The sequence below is a fragment of the Nomascus leucogenys genome, chromosome 3, assembly GCF_006542625.1.
Source record: "Nomascus leucogenys isolate Asia chromosome 3, Asia_NLE_v1, whole genome shotgun sequence".
Lineage (NCBI taxonomy): Eukaryota > Metazoa > Chordata > Mammalia > Primates > Hylobatidae > Nomascus > Nomascus leucogenys.
Window position 1 is genome coordinate 136022122 of NC_044383.1, and position 23727 is coordinate 136045848.

General features: G+C 50.8%; 1 protein-coding gene across 1 annotated transcript; it reads right to left on the minus strand.

Moving 5' to 3' along the window:
• Nucleotides 1–900: 900 nt before the first annotated feature.
• On the minus strand, nucleotides 901–7767 carry LOC105739568 (UL16-binding protein 2-like). The gene is made up of 5 exons (XM_012505936.2): nucleotides 7683–7767; nucleotides 4110–4373; nucleotides 3040–3321; nucleotides 2248–2379; nucleotides 901–974 (listed from the first exon to the last, which is right to left on the minus strand). Exons 1-4 carry the CDS (start codon nucleotides 7765–7767, stop codon nucleotides 2270–2272), a joined length of 741 nt encoding a protein of 246 aa, XP_012361390.2. The 3' UTR covers nucleotides 901–974; nucleotides 2248–2269.
• Between the last annotated feature and the right edge of the window lie 15960 nt (nucleotides 7768–23727).

Here is a 23727-nt window from a genome sequence, read left to right on the forward strand (position 1 = left end):
TGTCCATTTTGGTCCCAGTACCATTCTGTTTTGATCACCGTAGCCTTATATTATAGTTTGAAGTCAGGCAATGTGATGCCTCTGGCTTTGTTCTTTTTGCTTATGATTGTTTCGGCGATTTGGGCTCTTTTTTAATTCCAAATACCTTTTAGATTAGATTTTTCTAATTTGTGGAAAATGACATTGGTATTGATAGAGATAGTGTTGCATCTATAAATTGCTTTTGGAAATATGGCCATTTTAGCTATATTGATTCTCCAACCCATGAGCATGAAATATCTTTCCATGTATTTGTGTTGTCTCTGATTTTTTTCAGCCATGTTTTGTAGTTTGCCGATTCTCTTTTTCCACACACAGTCTGGTAGAATCACTCATTTATTACTCCATATCATGGAGGAAAAATGAAATAACATTAATTCTCTACTGAGTAATACAACAAAATTCTAAACTCAGTAGGTTTTTGGGAAATAGAACTCTTTATTTAAATATCAGTACAGGGCAATAAATTACTAAAGGAAACAATCATTAATATAAATTTTTTTCTTATTAAATAATTAAACAATTCTCTTTCACGACATGGAAAGAATCGCCGGAGGTCTGAAGTCTAACGTGATTATTTTACTGACAATATCATTTGCAAGAAAGAGATCATCATTCAAAGAATTAGTGGATTTTCCAAACAAAAACAGAAGAAAGAAAATGTTGATATCTCTTGTTTAGTCAGCCAGAACTTTAAGTGCAGGAATTCCATCAGGTAGCACCAAGAGAAAATAGCATAATATGTTAGGAATAACTGCTGGTAAAATTGTTGGCAAAAGGAATCAAGGCAGTGAATGAGCTATTGAGTCCATGATGTCATCATGATCTGCTGGAGGCCGCTGGACATACACAGTAGGTGGTGGGCAGGTGGCCAACCAGAAGGGTGAGTTTCATCGAGACCGTGCTCACAGGGGCTTTTTGGTATCATCTTTAACCTTCAGAAAGGACACAAATGTTGGTTGAAGGGGCAGAGAACCCGGATCACTTTTCCAGGGTAATCTTTCCCTAGTCACTCCATGTCTCAGAGCTCCGTGTGCTAAGGGACCTATTTTTCCCTTGAGCCTCAGCCCTGGCGACTGCAGCTTGGACCTACCTCTTTCCTCCTTTGTCACATCACAGAGTCAGCCCAGGCCCTGCACCTGACCAGGGGATGGAGTGGAGGGGCCCACAGGTCTGAAGCTGGTAGTGATGGGTCCACACCCTCACTCAATGCCCTCTCTATCATCTGATGACAGGGCCTAAAACATGGCAAGGGGTGGGGCAGACTTCCAAAGAGAGGGCTCTGTATTCCTGTGCCCTTGGCCTTTGGTGGGCCTGCAGGCAAACATCCTTCTTTCCCCTTCTTCTTGAGCCTCTCCTCACACTGGGAGCAGCACCCGTAGTTCTGAAGGTGTCTGTCCCTGTTCCACCTTATCCATTCCTGGTCCAGCCCAGTGGTGCCTGTGGAACCCCAGCAGCAGCTCAGACCCCCCTTCCTCTGAGTCCACTCTGCTCCTGGCAGGGCCATCAGCGGGCTCAGGATCTGGGGTGTGCAGGAGGGTGATGGCAGGGGAGCTGCCTCAGGGCCCAGACTCAAACCCCACGTGTCCATGGGACGGACTTTTTAAAAATCCTTCTCTTGAGCAGCCTCTACTTTTCACCTTCACCTGAATTCCTGGAACCCAAGCTACTTTCTGTGGGAAGGCAGCCCTGCACTCCCTCCTTTTCAATTAGGTGTACCAAGGCTCTCTCAGCCCCTTCCTCCTGGGATTACACCCAGATCTCTCTCTTAGCCTCAAAGATGGAATCCCCCTTCCCTTGTCACACTTCATGTAAAGCTACCATGATGCACCTAATCCGATTAAGAGGACTGCCCATGTCTGAATTCCTGCTGCCTGAAGCCCACACACCCTTCCTGAATAGGAACCTGCTGTGAATCAGAGCTCAACTCGCTAAATCGTCTCAAGCTCAACAGACCCTGAGCCTTGGTATGGGCCCCTCCCTTTCCCTCTGGACTCTGAAGGTGAGAATCCATCAGTACTCAGGGCTGAGCTGCCCAGGTCATTGCCAACATTGCCAACAGGCGACACAAGGTCTCATTCACCTGTCTCATGTTAGGATGAGAAGGTCCCAGCCATGGGGAGGGGTGGGACTCCGGGAATTCTCTTTCCCCATCCTGCCTCCTCACCCACCCTCTCCTTGCCTCACTTCCAATTTTGCCCACAGTACCTGTCACTCTAAAGGACTCTCCTCAGATGCCAGCTAGGTTGAACCAGGGGATGATGATGAGGAGGCAGCAAAGGATAAGGGTGGTGGCCGTGGCCCTGAGTTGGGTTGTGCCTGAGGACATAGTGGGTGGTGCTGAAATGGAAACACAAAAGTGACAACCCTTGTCCAGGCCCCAAATCTGAGGAGACACCTCCTCAGTTCCTGCCACCCTAGGTCTTCCTGGGAGGCAAAAGTTTTGTCCCCTCACCCCTGGTGTGGGGCAGCCAGTATGGCAGGTCCTGGCTTAGGAAGGGAGAGGGCGTGTGTCTTGTCCTCAGGGAGCTCACACAGCTACTGAGGGAAGCAAGGTGACAGTGCACTGCACCCTCCTGCTGTGGCGGAAGAGGAGGTGATGCCCCAGAGTTGGGGAGGGGAGGGTCTCTGGGCTGGTGTTGGAGGTGGCTTTAATGGATTTCCAGAACCAGACCAGGGAAAGGAAAGGAAAAGTGATTCTCAAAAGAGGAAACACTAAGGAGAAAGGTCTGAAAACACCATGACACCTGCTGTTTCAAGGCTGGTGAGAAATCCACAGTACGGGGAGCAGAAGCAAGTGCAGTGAGGAATAGGAGTCAGGGGGGAGAAGGGAGAGGAGGATGGGAGAGCACAGGCACGCTAGCACCCCCAGGAGAAGCGCCCCACGAGGAGGTCATTTTAACATAAACATGTACACTGGGATGATTGAAGCTGAACTCAAGGACTAGTTTCTTGAGATCACCATTTCTGATCTCATTTGAGATATTTTTCTTCTGTTACCTCTTGCACTTGGCTCCAGGGGGCTGTCTGTGCCCTTCAAGGACTCGTCAGGCCTACCCGTGCAGGGTGTTATTGAGATGCAATGGAAGGACTTGGTCACATTCTTGTGATTCTCGCACTTTTCTTTCATCTTTCTGGCTCCAGGATGAACCGTTGTCTGCGTTCCGTTTTCTGAGTCAAAGAGGAGGAAGATCTGTCCATCGAAACTGAACTGCCCACATCCACTGCTGTGTTCTTCGGCTTTCTGCTCACAACATATCCTGACCTGCAGGGTGAGGGATTCTGCCCCCATCAGAGAGAGATCAGCTCTGGTCTTGACAAATTTTGCACCCCTATCCTGTTCCCCTTACAATTTCCTGGCCTCTCTGCCACATCTTGGCCTTGCCTCTAGGCCTCTTGAGGGGTGAGATGACCTTCCCATTTGTATTTTTTTTTTTTGAGACGGAGTCTCGCTCTGTCACCCAGGCTGGATGGAGTGCAGTGGCATGATCTCGGCTCACTCAGCCTCCCGAGTAGCTGGGACTACAGGCGCCAACCACCATACCCGGCTAATTTTTTGTATTTTTAGTACAGACAGGGTTTCACTGTGTTAACCAGGATGGTCTCGATCTCCTGACCTCGTGATCCGCCTGCCTCAGCCTCCCAAAATGCTGGGATTACAGGCTTGAGCTACCATGCCTGGCTTTTTTTTTTTCTTTTTTTTTGACAAAGTCTCACTCTGTTGCCCAGGCTGGAGTGCAGTGGCACAACCTCAGCTCACTGCAGCCTCTGCCTGCTGGGTTCAAGGGATCCCCCTGCCTCAGCCTCCCAAGTAGCTGGGATTACAGGCATGCGCCACCACGCCTGGCTAATTTTTGCACTTTTAGTAGAGACAGTGTTTCACCATGTTGGTCAGGCTGGTCTCGAATTCCTGACCTTGTGATCGGCCCACCTCGGCCTCCCAAAGTGCTGGGATTACAGGCATGAGCCACCGCGCCCAGTACCCATTTGTATTTTTACATGAAAACTATAAATGTCTCTAAACTACCACTGTATCTGTTCCCTCCTGTCCTGGGCCATCTGAAACTTACTCTTGCATGTGAAATTCTCCAGCTGAATGTCACACAGTTGCTCTGCAAGTATGTCCATCACCTGTCTCAGTACTGGGTTCTGTGCTTTCCAGGCCTTTGTGACATTTAGTTGATTACCCACGGAACTGACGAGTGTGACTGTCTTGTTGCCACAGTCATAGCGAAGAACAATCATTTTATCCACCTGGCCTTGAACCGCACACAACCATGATCCAGGTCTGAACTTAGGGATGATGGTGATGTCATAGCAAAGAGAGTGAGGGTCTGTGGAGAAAGGCAGGTGAGGGGTGGGTGGGGAGAAAAAGATCCCTGTTAGCCCCCCTCCACACTGGGTCAATAAGAGGACACCTCTGGCGGGCTGGGCTGGCCCAGGAAGGAGTGGTGCCTCCTCCAGAACTGTGGTGTCCACAAGTTTAAGGCGAGTGCTCGCCCCTTGCATGAGGACAAGGAGGAGGAGGAGGTCTCTGTCTACTGAGAAACCACATGTCCCCAGACATGTCCCACTGCCCGTCTGCCCACATCAGTCGACACGTGACCTTGCTAGAGAGGTGCCAGGCCTGCTAGAGGAGGAAGGGCCTGGATGCCAGAGGATCTTCAGCAGCAGCCCACCTGGACTGTGGGAGGTAGGAGAGGGTGTGGGTCCACCCCTGCGGATGCTGGTGCATGGTGGAACAGAGTCAGATTGGAACCCCGTTGGATAAAGAAGAGTTAATTATCATGGTCACAGGATTTAACATGTTGGCAAAGCCCCTGGTGATGGCATGCATCTGTTATGATGAGGCCTTCCTGAAACCTTGGACAAAGGGATGGTCCACGCAGCAAGAAACAGAACATCTGAAAATCTAAGGCAGGTAGTAGAGGGAGGGATCACAGGCTCAGAGAAGTGCCCATGCCAGAGGGGTCTCAGTGTGTAAATCCAGAACAATGTCCATCCACTGTGCTTATGGGAAGCCTGGAGGACTCCTGTTTACCCAGCATATAATGAAGGCCCCATGAGAAGGCACCAGAATGGAATGAAGCTTAGGGATGCCTATTGCTGAAGGCCAGGGTTGGGAGTAGGAGATGCTGTTCCTGAAATTGGTTCCCAAAGTAATGGGATGAAAAATTCTGAAATTACAAATTCCAGGTGGAGGCTGTCAACTGTCAGGAGCAAGGAGCGTGCAATGATGGAAATGATTAGAGAAGTCACGATGCCAGCTGGGGACCTCAGTTATACAAAGTTATGCCCATGGCTCATAGAACAAAGGGGTCCAAGGTCCAAAAGAGATGGAAACCCACCCCGGATACTGCTGGATTTAAATAATTACAAGAAACAGATAAAATAAATGATGGATGATCAGGAGGCTGAAAGTAGCCAGTCCATCAAGAACGAGGCTGCTTTGCCTAATTTGCAGAATGAAGCCACTTCTCAGACCCTGAACCCATGACTAGAAGAAGACACCAGTTTCCAGTGAGGAAGGACCCTTTAACCCTGCAGCCAGTACAATGAGTCCTTGTGGCCTTCTGCAAAGATATTTATGGCCACTAGAGTTTGCTGTGAAGGGCAATGTTGTAAACATGTAAAGGTGTGCAGGGAATATATTCTCCATTGTAACTACTCAACTGTGCTGTTGAAGCTCAAAAGCAGCCATAGACAACCCATGAATGATGAGCGAGGCTGGACCTGCCTTAAGTGCCCAATGACCCAAGACCCCCCAATATCCTAGAGGTACATGTGGTCACAATGTCTAATTGGAGAATCACAATAGAGATTCCATGTGAATGTTCAGAGGCAAGGCAATGCCACTCACAGCAAGGAAATCTCAACATTAAACAGTGGCTCCTGTAGAGTACTGGGCCTTGGCAGAGATGGGGCCTTTTGCCATGCATATAAAGAAGGCTCCACGACAAGGCACCAGAATGGAATGAAGCTTAGTGATACCTATTGCTGAGGGCCTCAGTGCTGCCCATTACTGGTGGGCTCCTCACCCTCTAGGTCATCAGGAAGATAGGCCCAGCAGTGAGAAGACGCAGGTGCTTCTCCTGGGATGGACAGGAGCAGAGCCACTGGGCACCAAGAAGCTGCACAAGCAGTTGGACACGATCCCCAGGACACCAGGTGGCTGCAGCCCCTCACCCTCAGCTCACACCTGAGGCTTCAGGGAGGGTCCCTGATGGTCCCCGTGGATGCCACTCAGCACAAAGGAGGGGAGAATAAGCCCCCAACTATGGGACCCCCAATCCCATCACATCCACACCACCCAGAAGCCACAGGCAAGGTTGGACCACCTTCTACTCTCCAATTGACACCAGAGACATCACTTGGAGATGACACCCTAGGGGATGGGGCAGTATTCACTGGGACACTGTAATCCCCTGATCTGGGATCAGCAACCTAGGACAGGGTCTGAATCTAGTCCCCCCTCATTTGAAGGTTGCCATTGCCTGCTGTTGCTCTACAAATGGACAGGACTGGACACAGAGACGGAGAACCCAAGGCCTGCAAAGATCACAGGGCATCCTTCTTCCCTTTCTAGAAAGGGTTTGCTGACCCCTGTCTACACACTGACTATTCTCTATGATGCTGGCGCCCCAGTAGGAAGAACAGGCAGGTCTGGGCCCCAAGGGCAGAAGTGGGTGCCTCTACTCACCAGAGTTCCCAGGGTCATCCTGGAGGAAATGGTGCTTCCCATCTCCCCTGCACAGGTTCTGTGGGGAGCTTGGGGTGTGCTTGCTGGGGTGTGTCCTCGGGCAAGAAGCAGAAGATGCTACATGGTGTAGGAGGTGGTGAGGGCCCCTTCATGGATGGGGAGACCTCTGGGGTGACCAGCTGGGCTGAGGTGGGGAGTAAGAGGATGTGACCTGGGTGGTGGCAGTGGATGGTGAGGGGAGGGGTGGGGGGTGTCTTCTGAGCCCCTGGGTGCAGGTGAATGTCTACAGGAAAGTGCAGGGGAAAATTGAAGGGCAGGGAGTCCTGGGGGTGCTGGAGGGTTTGTGTGGTGGAGAGCGGGTGAGAGCAGAGCAGGCCTGTGGCTGGTGGAGGTGTCTGTGATCGCGTCCCTGTGGAACCCCGCTTCACCCCTGTCCTGTCCCCAGCTCGGGTTCTGGGGACTCTGGTTTTTCCTTTCTGAGGGTGGGTGGGAGTGCCAGGCTGCACCAGGGATCCCCGCCCCACCTTGCTCTCTGCAGCCCTCTGGCCCCTCCACCCTCCTGCCAGCCTCCTTTCCACCCCGCTCCTTTTCGCCTCTCCCGGGGCAAGAAGCAGCCTCGGGGGTGGGGGGGTGGGGGGGTGGGGGTGGTGGTGTGGGGGGTGTGGGGGTGTGGGGGTGTGGGGGGTGTGGAGGGGTGGGGGGTGTGGGGGTGTGGGGGGTGGGGGTGTGGGGGGGTGTGGGGGGTGGGGGTGTGGGGGGGTGTGGGGGGTGGGGGGTGGGGTGGACCCGGCAGGAAGGAGCCGCCGACCGGAACTGAACGGGGGCGCAGTTCGGGGAGATCTCCCCCGTCCTTCCAGAAGCCTCCCCTCCTCTGAAACCCGCTGCAGTTCACAGCCCCCCAGGTTTGGCCCCCGCCCCGCTTAAGCTCCATCCACGAACTCACCGGCTCGCCCATCCCGGTAGCAGAGGGACAGCAGGAGCAGAAGCGGGAGGCACAGAAGGATCTGGGTAGCGGCGGCCGCTGCCATTGGGGACCCAGGGCGCTGGGGACGAGAGACTTGATCGAAGGGGAGCCTGGAAGATGAATGACTTCAAGGTTGAAAAGTCGGCTTATATATGGGCGCGCTCCATCCACGTTTCCCTCCGTTACAGCGGCTAGAAATATGATTGGCTGCCCCTGATGGTGTCCCTCCCCTTTCCGGGCGACGCTCCCCTTTGCCCCAGCCCTCTTCGGGTTGGTGTCTGGGTGTCCGCCCGGCTCCTGCCAGGACACGGTTCCTTCCACTGCAGACTCATTTAATCATCACAGCATTTTTTATTGAAGGTGAAGAAACTTGCAGAGGAATATTCAAACGGCGGCGGCGTCTGCCTGTCCCCGCCTGGGCCCGCGACACTCTCCCTCCCTCCGCTTGCGCCGCGGGGTCCCTGGCTCATCATGCTCCGGGCGCAGCCACGGGCCTGATCTCGTCCCCTCCACTACTTCCCCAGTTCCCAGTGGACGTGGTTACAGTCCGGGCTAGGTTTTATTATTTATTTATTTATTTATTTAGAGACGGAGTTTCACTCTTGCTGCCCAGGCTGGAGTGCAGTGGCGTGATCTCGGCTCACCGCAACCACCACTTCCCGGGTTCAAGGGATTCTCTGGCCTCAGCTTCCAGAGTAGCTGGGGTTACAGGCACCCTCCACCATGCCCGGCGAATTGTTTGTACTTTTGGTAGAAGTGGGGTTTCACCGTGTTGGCCGGGCTGGGCTCAAACTCCTGACCTCAGGTGATCCACCCGCCTCAGCCTCCCAAAGTGCTGGGATTACAGGCATTAGCCACCCAGCCTGGCCCGGGCTAGGTTTTATTACAGGAACAGCAGGCAGGGTTCCAGAGGTTTAAAACAACATATTGTACGCTAAAAAATTGGTCAAGATGGTAAATTTTATCTTCTATGTTTTTACCAAAATTAAACAGCTTTTAAAATTATCTTAAAAATTTATGTCTTGCTCCTGCTGTGCCCAATGCAGATTGGCCAAAAGAGTCCACTCATTAAAATCGAGGACAGCATTGAGGACCTCGTTCCTAAAATCTCAACCTGTGACACACTCGCTGATTTAGAAAGCTCCTCGGAGAGATGGGCCCTGAGCTCCCAGTTCAGCAGCCTCCCTTGCCCAGGTCCACGCATGGCGCAGGGGGCTCAGCAGAGCAGGTTCAAGTGAAAGTTCCTGGTGGTACCCCACTGTCAGTGCATTCTGCTGGCCTGTTCCCCCTGGGCAAAGGGCCAGCCACCCTTCACAGCTAGGCACAAATGCCCCCTCCCATGTGTGTCCCTCATGTTCCCACAATACAGGACACCCTCCTGCTCCCTGAGACCTGGGTCCACAGTGAGCACATCCAGAGCTCCCTGTGTGACAATTGCTCACACATTTCTTTGCCTCTCTGCTAGAAGCACAAGGCCTTTGAGAATACACTACATCCCTTCCTAAAAAGACCTAGTGAACAACTGTTGCTCAATCATGTAATCAATTGTGTTTCCACGAAGAGAAGGAGCAGAGGGAGGAGTCTACACATGTGTGGGGTCCACTTTCCAGCACACCAATCCGTGGCCAACCACACCTGAATCCATGACTGCACCCACACCTCTGCTCAGCTTCTAGATGGTCACTGGACTCATTATCAAAGGGGCAATCCTAAGTGCCCCCTTGTCTTAGTCACCATGAAGGCACCTAGACCTGTGGGCACAAGGCAGAGAGAGGTGGGGGGCCCAGCAGTCCCTGGCTGCTGCGGTAAGGAATGGGCAGAGCCCCTGAGTCCCACACTGCCCCCAGCCACTCAGCCTTCTCCCTATTAAATGAGTAAAACAGACACAGACCTTCTTCTTCACACAGTCTTCATGTGGGGAGGATGCACACCTGGTGACCAGCAATCCCCAGGGCCCTGAGGCTGTGGGAAAGGGGAGGAGGCCTAGACCAAGCCCAGGGACTGTCTCTGCTTCTGGACAGGGGGATGGTATAGCAGCCCTTCTGTGACTGTGCAGGGACACAGGAGCCTAGAAGTTTCTGGCCTGATGCACTAGAGCCTCTGTCCAGGAGGGGCCATGTGGAGGGTGGTCTGGATGACAACAGACACACAGGGGTGGGCAGTTCTCAGATCTGAGAGGGGCAGAGCTTGGCAGGTCCAGGGATCTGTGTGTGAGAAGTTCCTCCCATGCATAGGGCTGGGAACAGGAGCGTTTGAAAGGAGGGCACTGGGAAGGCCCTGGCAGCCCCCACCCCTGAGGCTGGGTGACCTGGGCCAGATACTGGGGGACTGGGGGAACAGAAGAAAGGCAGAAGCCTGGCAGAAGAGTCCCAGGCAGCACAGCCAGGTTACAGTAGGAGGGGACTCTGTGCACACCTGGGCCCTCCTGCCTCACACCTGCTGCAGACTCCTGGCCACCAGATTCAGGCCAGCCAGGATGGGGATAGACGTGGCTGAAAGATGATTATAATGGCCGTGATCTAGACAGCATGCATTCAGACATGGAAGTCAGCTGGCCTTGTGGCCGAATATTCTTGTGCAAGTTTCTTCACCTTTCTGGGCATGGGTGTCCACATGTGGAAATTAATACTATGAACACAGAGGAAATGAGCAGTTTATGCCAGGAACCCTGTCCTTGCACATGCTAAGGACCCAGCGAAGGTTTCCTATTTCACGTGTGAGCCCTGCCTTCCATAACTTCAGCAAAGGCCAGGCCCACCCAGATGACAGCTGGAGCCCTGCGATCATGCCATGGCCTCTTCATGGCCCTGGGGGCTCTTTGAATGGGTGTAAATGAAGGCAAAGACTGGACCCAGAGGGGATGGTGGTTTTACTCTTCATCACCAGGAGAGCCTAACATGATTTAAGGGTGGCTGGAGGCTGAGCAAATGACTGAATGAATGAGACAGTTGTGGGAGTGAATGGGGCTCAGGGGAAAACCCCAGGTGCAGAAGTGGAGCTGGAGTGGAGGTTGTAACCCCCAGAGGCCTGAAGGTGAGGATATCGTGGTTGGAGACCTCATTGCTGGCACAATTTGGAAACGTGAATGCCTGCCTGGGCGGCCACAAATATTTTCCAAGGAAGAATAACTTTGGTTTGCAGCTGGTCTGGGCCCCAGCAGGATAAAATCTTCTAGAAAACATTATTGAAGAAGGACAGCAAGCTGCTCTCTTTAGCCCCTTTGATTGAACCCAGAGGGTACAATTGTGAGTGGTTGGGGCAGGAACACCTTGCCCTTTAAACTTTGTTTAAAGGAACGAGCCTGAAATCAGGAATGGAAATGGGAAAAGGAAGGGTCAGGAGGGAAGAGAAGGAGAAAAGAAGTGAGGGGCGGATACAAAAAAGGGGTCAGAGCGATTCCTCTAGATCTGGAGAAAGAGCAGGTGGGCGGGGCGTGGACTGGCTCCGGCTGGTGGTTGGGAACCTGCCGAACCTAGCCCTGTAAAAGCCTGGGGGGCGTGGTCCAGACTCAGCATTGCCACTGTGCTTCCTTCTGGGCTGTCCTCCTCCTGGCTCCAGGTTCCCAGCAGCAGTGGCCACCATCACCGAGTGGGCCCTCGAAGGAGTAATGGCAGGAGGGGAGCAGTGAGAGGGCTGGAGAGGGCGAGATGATGGCGAAGCGCCCGCTCTACAGCCTCACCCGCCCTTGGGAACTGGGAGCCTTGGCCAGCAGCAGGGAGCTGTGGTCTGGAGTGGTGGGGAAGAGGGAGGTGAGGAGGGATGAAACGTTTTCTGGCAGATTCTATACAGCTGGGGCCGGAGAGCATCTGTAAACCAAGGTTACTCTTCCCTGGTCGTGTCTGGTGCGGGAGACGGGAGACCTTGTGTGGCCGGGGGTGTGGGAAAGTGGATGGTTCCGCAGGGAGTCAACCCCAGACCCCCGCCCTCAACAGCCACAGGCCTGCTCTGCTCTCATCCACTCTCCACCTCACAAAGTCTCTAGCACCCCCAGGGCTCCCTGCCATTGAACTTCCCCCTGCACTTTGCTGCAGAAACTCACCTGCACCCAGGAGATCAGCAGACACTTCCCACCCCTCCCCTCACCATTCACCGCCACCACCCAGGTCACATCCTTTTACTCCCTCTCTACCCAGCCTTGTCACCTTTTGTCACCCCATAGGCCCACCTCACCCCCGAATCCATTGAAGGAGGCTTCAATGAGGCAGGAGAATAGGTTCTGGATGCAGGGAACCTAAGGGTGATTTGCTCTGACTTCTTAGAAGTGAATCAAAAGGAAAACCCCACCTCTCTGTGCCCAAGCAACAAAAGGACCAGAGGATACTCCTTTGACAATCCACGATCCCCCCAATTTCCACTCTCTTGCAGAAGAAAAACAGAAATTACCTCTGATTGGTCCCGTTCTGCAACCAGTCTTCAGGTGCATAGGGTGTAACTTTGTAACTTCACTTCAGTCTCTGATTGGTCCCCTGGGCACAGGCCACTCTTTCATTTGCATAGTGTGTAACCAAGTAACCAATGGGAAACCACTAGAGGGTATTCCAAACCCAGAAAATTCTGTAACCAGCTGCATTCTTGAGGGGCTTCCCCCAGCCAGCTACCACTCTGTCAAGTGTACTTTAATTTCAGTAAGTCTGTGCTTTCATTTCTCCTTTTTATTCTTTCATTGTTTTGTTCGTGACCCTTGGAATGCTGGTGAGTAGAGGCATCCACTCTTCCCTTGGGTCCCAGCCCTGCCTGTTCTTCCTACTGGGGAGCCAGCATCACAGAAAATAGTCACTATGTAAACAGGGGTTGGCAAACCCTTTCTAGAAAGGGAAGGTGGGAGGCACTTTGATCTTTGCAGGCCATGGGTTCTCTGTCTCTGTGTCAAATTTTATTCCTTTATAGAGCAACAGCAGGCCAGGACAACCTGCAAATGACAGAGGGACCAGATTTGAACACCATCCTAGGTTGCTGACCCAAATAAATGGATCACAGTGTCCCAGCAATTGGTGCCCCTTCCCTTAAGGTGTCATCTCCAAGTGGTGTCTCAGCTGCTGGTTGAAGAATCAGAAGTGGGTCCCACCCTGCCTATGGCTTCTGGGTGGTTGGATGTGATGGCCGTGGGGTTCCATGGTTTGAAGCCTACTCTCCCCTCCTTGGCTGCTGAGTAGCTTCTTTGCTCTATAGAGGCCATCAGGGATCCTCCCAGGAACCACAGCTGTGATCTGAGGGTGAGGGAGTGCAGCCAGGTGGTGTCCTGGGGATTGGAGCCAACTGGTTGTATAGCTTCTTGGTTCCCTGTGGCCCTGCTCCTGCCCATCCCAGGATAACCACCTTCGTATTCTCACTGCCAGGTCTATCTTCTTAATGACCTAGAGAGTGAAGAGCACACTCGGTGATAGGCAGCTCTGAGGCTGTGTGATCACTGCCCTCCCATAACTAAAGGCCTCATCTCTGCCAGTACTCTACAGGAGCCACTTTTTAATGTTGAGATTTCCCTGCTGCAGTGTCATTGCCTTGCCTCTGTAACACTAACCATCCATGTTGTGATTTTCCAATTAGTAATTGCAACCACAGGTACCTCTAGGAGATTAGGGTGTCCTGGGTCCTAGGATGCTCAAAACAGGTCCAGCCTCCTTCATCATTTATGGATTGTCTGTGAGTGCTTTTGAGCTACAACAGCAGAGTTAAGTAGTTATGACAGAGAATATATGCCCTGCAAACCTTTAAGAGTTTACAAAATCACCATTCACAGCAAACTCTAGAGGCCATAAATATCTATGGGGAAGGCCAGAAAGACTCATTGCACTTGAGGTGGGGTTGAAAGGTCCTTCCTCATTGGAACCTGGTGTCTCCTAGTAATGGCTTCAGGGTCTGAGAAGTGGCTTGGTTTTGCAAGTTGGGCAGAGAAGCCTGGTTTTTAATAGACTGTCTAGTTTCAGCCTCCAGGTCATCCATCCTTGTGTTTAATGTTCCTTGTCATAAGTATATCAATCCAGCTGTATCCAGGCTGGGTCTCTGTGTTGTTTGCCTCTCAGATCCCCTTGTTTTATATGAGCCATGGGCATAGCTCTCTGTGGCTTACATCCCGAGCTGGCATTGTGACTTCTCCAATTCTTTCCATCATTGCACCTTCCATGCTACCGATAGTTGAGCCCAGGATTTTTCATCCCGTTACTCCTGGGAGCCCATTTCAAAAAGAGCACCTCGTATCTGCAACCCTGGCCTTCAGCAACAGGCATCCCCGGGCTTCTTCCCATTCTGCTGCTTTCTCTCAGGGCCTTCTTTACATGCTGGGTGAACAGGAGTCCTCCAGGCTTCCCATGAGCACAGTGGATGGACATTGTTCTGGATTTTCACACTCAGACCCCTCCAGCATGGGCACTTCTCTGACTCTTTGATCCCTTGCTCTATTCCCTGCCTTAGAAGTTGTGGATTTTCTGTTTTTTTGCTGTATGGATCATCCCTTTGTTAAAGGTTGCCGGAATGCATCCTCTTAGCTGATGAGCACCATCACCAGGTGCTTTACCAACGTGTTAAATCCTGTGACCATGATAATTAACTCTCCATCATCCAACTTGGATTCTGTCCTCACCCCACCCTCAACATGTTCAGCATCCTCAGAGGCAGCCCCTCCCCCCTCCCACCTCCTGCAATCCACATGGGCTGCTGCTAAGGATTCGTTGCCACCCAGGCCCTTCCTCCTCTAGCAGGCCGAGCACCTACCCTGCCATGGTCATGTGTTAACAATGTGGACATGGGGGCACTGGGACATTTCTTGGGACATGTGGTTTCTCAGCAGGCAGGGTCTTCCTCCTCCTCCTTGTCTTCAAGCAAGGGAGGAGCACTCGCCTGTACTTGGTGGAGGCCACAGCCCTGGAAAGGGGACTTCTTTTTTATTTCTTTTTTTTTTCTTTTTGAGATGGAGTTTTGCTCTTGTTGCCCAGGCTGGAGTGCAATGGCGTGATCTTGGCTCACTGCGACCTCTGCCTCCCGAGTTCAGGCGATTCTCCTGCCTCAGCCTCCCAAGTAGCTGGGATTACAGGCATGCACCACCATACCCAGCTAATTTTGTATTTTTAGTAGAGATGGGGTTTCTCGATGTTGGTCAGGCTGGTCTCAAACTCCTGACCTCAGGTGATCTGACCACCTCAGCCTCCCAAAGTGCTGGGATTACAGGTGTGAGCCACCATGCCTGGCCAAGAGGGGACTTCTTACTTGGCCAGCCCATCCCTCCAGTGGCATCCTCTTGCTGTCACAGTGTGGGGGAGGGGTGTCCAGCTGTCCTTTTACTACCACCCAACCGTCCTTTACATTTCTTCTGCTCAGGCCCTCATTCTCTTTGCTATGACGTCACCATCATCCCTAAGTTCAGATCTGAACCATGGTAGTGCGAGGTTCAAGGTCAGGTGGATAAAAAGATTTTTCTTCTCTCTGTTGCAACAACACAGTTAAATCCTTCAGTTCCCTGCAGAGGAAAATAAATGTCACACGGGTCTGGAAAGCACAGAACCTAGTACTGAAAGAGGTGGTGGACATGCTCCCAGAGCAACTGCTGGACATTCAGCTGGAGAAGGACACACCCAGGGATAAGTTTAAAATGGCCCAGGACAGAAGGGAGCAGACACAGTGGTAGGTTGGAGGCAATTATTGATTTCCTGTAGCAATATAAATCCGAGAGGGCCAGAGGCAAGGACAGGATGTGGCAGTGAGAGCAAGAGCAGGAGGTCGGAAGTGGGACAGGGTAGTGGCACAGGATGTGTCAAGAGCAGAGCTGATCTCTTTCCAAGGGGGCAGAGCCCCTCACCCTGCAGGCCAGGATGTCTTGTGAGCGGGAAGGTGATGGACATAGTGGATCTTGGCATTTAGACTTTGATAGACAGATCTTCCTCCTCTCTGACTCAGAGAAGAGAAAGTGGACAGTGATTCATGCCGGAGGCAGACAGATGAAAGAGAAGTGGAAGAATGAAGGGAAGTGACCATGTTCTTCCAGAAGCTCTCCAAGGGAAATTGCAAAAGCTGGCTTAGGGACTTCCCCATGCACAGGGGAAAGAGGCTGGTGCTCACAGGTAACTGACTGGGGGGCACTGGGAGTGCCCTGGAGATGCCATTGAAGTACACCCTTGTGTGTGTGTGTGGGGGGGGGTGTAGGTGTAGGTTTATGTGTGAGAGTGTGTGTGAGTGTGAGTGTGTGTGCGAGTGTGAACATGACCCCCTCAGGGGGGGCTCCTCCTAGTCATGCTGGCGTGCCTGTGCTCTCCCATCCTCCTCTCCCTTCTCTCTCCTGACTCTTCTTCCTCACTGCACTTGCTTCTGCTCCACTCACTGTGGATTTCTCACCATCCTCGAAACTGTGGGTCTCATTGTGTTTTCAGATCTTTCTCCTTAGTGTTCCCTCTCTTGAGAATTACTTTTCGTTTCCTCTCTCTGGTCTGTTTCTAGAAATCCATCAAAACCACCTCCAATGCCAATGACCCAGCTTTTCAAAGACTCAGCTATCGGTTTTGTTGAGTTCTCCAATGTTTTTCTCTTCTCTATTTCATTTATTTACACTTTAATTTGTATTTGTTTTTTGTTTATTTTGGGTAGATGGCTTCTTTTTTTGAGTTTCTTCAAGTGAAATATTAGTTTCTTTTCTCTTTCTCAATATATTCACACTGACAGCGATGCATTTCCCTCTAAGGACTGCTTCAGCTACTTCTCATAAGTTATAATATGCTGTGTTTTTGTTTTAATTCACTTTAAAGTATTCTCTGATTTTCCTTGTCATTTTCTTTTTGATCATTTCGTTTTTAAAGAGTGTTTTGGAAAATATTATTGTCTTAAAGACCATATTGCTTGATATTATTAATTTCAGGCCGGGCACTGTGGCTCACACCTCTAATCCCAGCACTTTGAGAGGCCGAGATCAGAGGATTGCTTGAGCCCAGGAGCAAGGCCAGCCTGGGCAACAAATCAAGACCCTGTCTCTAGAAACACAGACAAAAAAATTGTTAATAGCAATCTCAACTGTCTTTCTTTACTATTGGTGTGCTTTATCTTTTTCACAGTTTTACTTTCAATCTACTTGTATTTTTGGATCTATATTGTATCTTTAGATCATTTATACAATGCATTCTGTCAACCTCTGCTTTTGCTTTTGAGTATTTAATAGTGTGAGAGTTAATGGAATTACTGCTAAGGCAGAATTTACACCTGTCACCTTGCTCTTACTTTTCCATGTGTCCTATATCTTTCCTGTTGGTCTTTTCCACCATTATTTCCTTCCTTTGTGTTAAATAGATATTTTCTACTGCATCACTTTAGTTTCCTTTTGTTTCTTTTTCCTTGATTATTTTTAAAATGTTACTTTCTTAGTGGTTTTCCTGGGGAATAGCAATTAATATCTTAATTTATCACAACCTAGATTGGATTAAAAACAACTTTTAATCTTATTTTATGTTATTTTATTTTCGGAGACAGGGTCTCATTGTGATACCCAGGCTGGCATGCAGTGCCAAGATCATAGCTCACTGCAGCCTTGACCTCCTGGGCGGACCAAGGCTGGCATGCAGTGGCATGATCATAGCTCACTGCACCCTTGACCTCCTGGGCTGACCCAGGCTGGCATGCAGCGGCATGATCGTAACTCACTGCACCCTTGACCTCCTGGGCTGACCCGGGCTGGCATGCAGTGGCATGACCATAGCTCACTGTAGCCTTGACCTCCTGGGCTCAAGCAATGTTTCCTCCTTGGCCTTACAAAGTGCTAAGAGCAGAGGGATGAGCTGCATGCTTAATTTTAATAGGATGTAAAATCTCTTCTCCAAGATTGCTCTGCTCCCTCCCCCATTTTAAGGTGGAAAAATGATAACTATAAAAAGTATACGATATGGGTGCTGGGCAGAATCATCCTACCCTCACCCCCACCTCCCTGACAAGATGCGGGTCCGAGTCCCTGGAACCTCTGCATTGGGTTACATAGAAAGGGGAGTGAAGGCTGCAGATGGAGCTGAGGTTGCTCATCATCTGTCCTGGAGATGGGGTAATTCTCTGGATTTCCCAGGGGTCCACTGTAACCACAGGATCTTTATATAGGAAGATGGGGACAGAAGAGGGAGAATGAGACAGAGGGCACACTGAGGACCCAGCCTGGTGGAGCTCCATTTGAAGGTGGGGAAATGGGTCCTGTGCCATGGATGTGGGCAGCTGGAGAAGCTGGAAAAGGAGAGGAGGAGACAGGTTCTCTCTGAGAGCCTCCTGAAGGAACACAGCTCTGACAGCGCAGTGACGTTATCCCCCTGAGACCATTCGGACTTCTGAGCTCCAGAACCATAAGAAAATCAGTATGTGTTGTGCTAAGCCACTAAATTTGTAGTAATTTGTAACAACAGCTATTGAAAGCTAACACTGTCTGTTTTAAAGTGGTCCTTGCTTCAGGAAGAAAAAATTCCGGTGAAGAAGGCCTAGGATTGCTCAGGCAGGTGGAAATACTGCATTTTGAAAAAGATGCCTTTACATTTAAAAATGGTTAAGATGGAAACTTTCATGTTACATGTATCATACCACAATTTAATTTGTGCATGTGAGCGTGTGTGTGACCAGTCTGGAGTGCAGTGGCACAATCAAAGTTCACTGAAACCTCAACCTCCTGGGCTCAAGGCTTTCTCCCCACTCAGTGTGGGAGAGTGGGGTGCAGGGTAGTCTGAGCCTCCCTCTGAGCCGTCCTCGGGTTGCTGTTTCCCGTGCCCTGGCAGAAGCCTCAGTAGCAGTCACACTCCTGCCTTTACCATGCCTTGCGGTAGATTGGTCCGGGGTCCGAGTGGGTCTCGGCTGTGAGTGCAATCGGGGCGAGTCATTCTGCCAGGCTTGGGAACTGTGCTACTCAGGAAACTTTTCTCATCACCCACCCCAATCCTGTCCCAGATGGGAGGCGCAGTGAGTGCTGAGCCCAGGCTCCCTGCCTTCCCAGTGCTCCCAGCATCACACCAGCTCCTTCCCAGACACTGTAGGGTCCAGGATCACTGTGTTCACCATGCTCTCACCATTGACTCCCCATCATCACTGCCCTCCCAGCATCCTCCCAGCCCCTCCAGGGTCACTGCCTGACCAGGTGGGGGTTGGGTGAAGAGGCAGAGGTCAGGGCAAGACTCCTGGTCCAGATTGACTTTAGGTTCCTCTCTGAAACGTGACTGTATTCCACATCCTGTTCCTCTGGCAACCTCAGTTGGGATCATCTGTAGGGCAGTGTAGAATCTGGATCGGTGATGACCAATTCCTGCCACCATGGCTTTTCAACTATATTGATTCTTCCTAAAACGGATAAACAGATTAGCAATAAGTTGTGGAAACACTGTTTTCCTTACTAACAGTAGAGATGTGTATACATATCAATGCTGGTTTTTAAATATAAGCCCATAGGCACTCTGCTGCATGCGGATTCTATCTCAAAATAACACACTCTGAAGATCTTCCAAGACCCTCACATACAGATTCTTTTCCTTTTTTTCTCTGCACGACATTGTATAGAATGACTGCATCGCATCAAATGTAAACAGTGTCTATGTCTGAAAATCCAGATGGTCTCCAGTCAGTTGTTTTTACAGAAGCCAAATGCTGCAGAAATTGTGCTTGCGTGAATCTCAATTTAATTGTGTAGAATAGATTTCCAGACACAGAATTGCTGTGCAAAGTAATGCACCTTTAAAGTGTCTCATGTCACGGGATGGCAATGCTGGCGACACTCTCATCTGTGATTGTGAAGACCCAGCTTGGGCAGAGGATGGTGAAACATCCACTGTAGAGGGAGGGGTAACTGGAACAGGCTTCTTGAGGGACAGGGTGACAGGGTTCATCAAGAGCCAAAAATATCCAAGTCTGAATGAAGAATATGTATTCATATGCATTTGAAATGGCGTAAAGATTCCCTGGAAAGATGAAAAGAATCCAGTAAAATTTCGTCTGTGTGGCCAATGAGAGTGGACGCAGGCATGGGCCGGGGAGCCTTTCACACATGACTTTTCATGGTTTGGATCCTGATACACGTGAATATATGGAGGTGAAGTAGTAAGGAAGAGTGGGGCCGGCAGCCCCGGCAACGGTCACCAGTTGAGCTCGCCTGATCTGTTGTGGGCTACGAGAGTCCGGGGACGGGCAATCGGGGCAGAGTCCAACGAGGCTGCTGCAGTGATGAGGCACTGGTTCTAGATATTTACCCAACCGTGTTGTCATAGCGGGGGACATTACAGGTGATTGCTGATTTCAACCACAGATGACTTTCGGGGAAAGTTCTCTCCTGGGGGTTTCAGTTTCTACCCCGCCGCGTCCTCTCCGAGTTCTGCGCGCTCCTCCCAGGGCGCGCGCTGTCCCCGAGCTCCGGACCCGGGTCCTGCCCAGTGGAGACCGCGGAGTTGGTGCCCCGCTTCCGGCCGATGCCCCGGGGCCTCGGGGTCCACAGCGTCCGGACAAAACGGCCTTTGGAAGACCTGGGAGGACTCGCCGGTAGCGGCAAGGGACAGGCGGTTCCCTTGCCAGGAGGAGCCAGGAAATGCGGGGGCCGGTGGGGTGAGGAGCACAAGTTTCCTCCTTCATCCTCGCGGAAAGTTTGCCACCGGCTCAGTGTGGAGACCTCATCGTCCCGCTCAGATCCATGGGGCTCCGGCAGTGCGGCCCCCGCGAGGACCCCCATCCTCCTTGCCCTGGGGCTGCTGCGGGAGGGCGCCCATGGCGCACTAGGTCCTGAGTGCCCAGGGTCCGGCAGGGGCTTCCCGTTGTCGCCTCCTCCGACCCTGCCGCTCGCGGTCCAGGGCTCCTGGTTTCTCCACTGGGCTGGGGGCCCGGAGCATGGACGTCGTGAGGCGGAGAAATCCTTGGGATGGGTGGAAAAGAAGGATCGGAGGGAGGGCGGGAGAAAGGGAGAGGAAGGAAGCAGGTAAGGCCAGAGAACAATGAGAAACCGCCACCACGAAAATGGGAAGAGGGTGACACGCACAGCCCCAGCACTCCACCGACTCTCGGTCTCCTGCTCTCTGCCCTGTAAGGAACGCAGGCCCCACCCCCTCCACCCTCACTGTGTTTGGGATCAGCCATTTCAGCCGGATGAGGCGTCCTCTTGTGGGTGCGATTGGTATTTCCCTGAGGGCTGTGAACACCAAACACCTTTTCCTGCGCTCACTGCAATTTGTATTCTTCTTCTGATGCCAGTGGGCAAGGGGAGGACCCCAAACGCTGATGGGACCCCGACTCTAGCCGGTGTGGGGCTCTTGACACCGCATCAGGAAATGAATTCAAGGACGAGTAGGAAAATAGAGAAAGGACGGAGATTTATTGTAAAAGGAAAAGTACACACTCAAGCAAAGGGAGTGCAGGGGAACTCAAGAGAGAGGCAGGGGCAAGGGGGTTTGGGGCTGCCACCTTTCGGGGGTTTCTTCAACCAAGGGGTGGAATATTCATGAAAATTCCTGGAAGAAGGTGGAGATTTCTCAGAACTGTGGTGCCACCCATTTTTACACCAAATATGGGTGTTCTCAGAATTGCCAGGACGCTGGTGTGTGTGTGTTTAGTATGTTAATGAGCATATAATGAGGTCCTAGGTGAAACCTAGGTCAAATCCAAGGCCATGTTGGGTCCACTCTTTCCTAGCCAGCTTGGTCCACATCCTGTCTTTTAGGGTTTTATCAGCCCAGAGCCTAATAGATATTTCAACAAATTCCTTTTGCTAGTCACCTGAAACTGCTGCCTAAAATTTTCTATTCTTTTGTGACCACTTTGTGTCTCACTTTGGAGAAATATCTATTCAAATTCTTTGCATATATTTAAATTGGGTTATTTTGCTTTATAATGTTGAGTTGCAAGAGTTCTTTATTTATTCAGCATAGCAGCCCCTTACCAGATACACGATTTTCAAACATTTTCTAAATTTTTAAAGGGTTTATACCTTCTAAATGGAGGCCTTTTTGAAGTACAGAGGTTTTACGTTAGTATGAAATGAAATTAAGCTACCTTTTGTTTTGCCATTTGCACTACTGGCATATAGTACTTAAGAAGCATTAGCCAAATCCGGGATCACAAAAATTTACTGCTCTACTTTCTTCTGAGACTGTCATAGTTTCATGTCTTAGGTGGACATCTGCCATTCATCTAGAGCTAGTTTTTGTGTGTGCCGTAAGGAAGGGGTCAGCCTCATTCTTCTGCATGCGGCATCCAGTTGTCCCAGCACCATTCACTGCAGTGTAGGATGCACCTGCCCCACCTCCTGTCCCTCCACCTGCACTTGGGGTCAGAACTGCCTCCTGCTGAATGGGTCTCCCAGGGTTTCCACCAATGAAGTCCCCATATGAATCCTATGTAGTCATCTGCTTCTCAGAGGACCTGGACTAAGGAGTGGATTTGCCAGAGGGAATTATATTTCATGAGATGTAACCTTCTGAGAATAGTAACACTCAGCATACCTCTGAATACCTCAAAAGTAAGAAATTGCATGATTTGGTCATTTGGGTCCCACAAGTCTTCTGTCAATTTAGCTTATTGGAGTTTAATTTTTTTTTGTTATTTCTGCTGTTGTTGTTGCTGTTGTTGTTGTTTTCTTTGAGACAGGCTCTCACTCTGTCACCCAGTCTGGAGTGCAGTGGCACCACCATGACTCACTGCTACCTCAAACTTCCAGGCTCAAGTGATCCTCCTGCCTTAGCCTCCTGAGGAGCTGGGACTACAGTTACATGCTACTATACTTGGTCTATTTTAAAATCTTCTGTAGAGACAGGGTCTCACCATGTTGCCACGGCTCATCTCCAACTCCTAGCCCCAAGCAATCCTCGGCATTGGCCTCCCAAAGTTCTGGGATTACAGACACGAACCACCACTCCTGACCCAAAAAGTTATTGCTTTTTAGTTTTTACTTTTCACATGGTTGTATGACATTATGTAGATTTTTAAAATTCTGTATAAGTAATTTGGGGAATGCTATATAATAAAATGTTTTCTTTAGCCACAGCTTCCTAAAAATAGAAGTGGTGTTAAAATGTTGTGCATTCATCAAATCTGGAAGAAGTTTCAAATTTTTAGGCTGATTCTGACGTCTCGTTTTGGTTGACACAATAATCCATAGAAACAAGTAAAGCGCCCACTCTGATCTGGAAGGGGTAAGGAGGTGAAAGTATTGATAAGCCAAAGTGACAGCCTCTTTTGTAGACATGATCCTGCCTAAATATCTCATGCCCCTCAAAAGAGGGTCCTGAACTCCCCGCTTCTGCAGAGCTCCATGCAGTCCTTGAAGCCCTCTCTGGCTGTCTCTGCGAGTTACTGTACAGCTCCTCCTGGTCTCTGTGGAGCTGCAGAGGCTCCAGGTCCCCACGGCTCAGGGGCTGTCGTGCTCCCCAGGTCCCATCAAGGGTGCACCCCACTGTGGGTGGTGGAAGAGACCAGGTATAGCTGCTCTTGCCCCTACCCCTCTCCTGACCGGCCAATCTTAACAGGAGGAAGCAGTAGGGATGAGTGGAGCCGTGGAGGTTGGTGCTGGAAAGAACAGAAATGAAGACCTTTGTCCAATCCCCCTAATGATGGGGATCCCTTTCTGAGTTCTAGCAGCCCTGGGGTAGTCTGATGATTGGATTCCTCCCATGTGTCTTAAACCCTATTGTATGGCAGCCACTGTGCTAGGTGCTGGGTTTACATGTGGGTGATGGATGTGTCCAGTCCTCCAGGAACTTAGAATCCAGGCATAGAAACAAACACCCACGTGTTTTGGGAAGTATGGCCATTTTAGCTATATTGATTCTTCCAACCCATGAGCATGAAATATTTTTTTCCATTCATTTGTGTTGTGTCTGATTTTTTTTTTTTTTTTTTTTTTTTTTTTTTTTAGCAGTGTTTTGTAGTTCTCCGGTAAAGATCTTTTATCTCTTCAGGTAGATGAACTACTAGGCTGGGGCCCCCAGTAGCCTGACGCCTCGCAGGGGGCGCCCGGCTGCCGCGGATGTCCCACTGGGGGGGACTGGCCCCAGGCGGGTCGCCGCGGGCAGAAACGCCTTTGGAAGACGTGGGAGGACTAGCCCATGGCGGCAGG

Bases quoted from the DNA above. Each gene is read 5' to 3' on its own strand.
- LOC105739568 (XM_012505936.2), bottom strand. From the start codon at position 7,767: ATGGCAGCGGCCGCCGCTACCCAGATCCTTCTGTGCCTCCCGCTTCTG. The intron at 4,374-7,682 runs GTGAGTTCGTGG...CTTTCTCCACAG, and splicing joins CTACCGGGATGGGCGAGCCG to ACCCTCACTCTCTTTGCTAT. The intron at 3,322-4,109 runs GTAAGTTTCAGA...TGATGGGGGCAG, and splicing joins GGAGAATTTCACATGCAAGA to AATCCCTCACCCTGCAGGTC.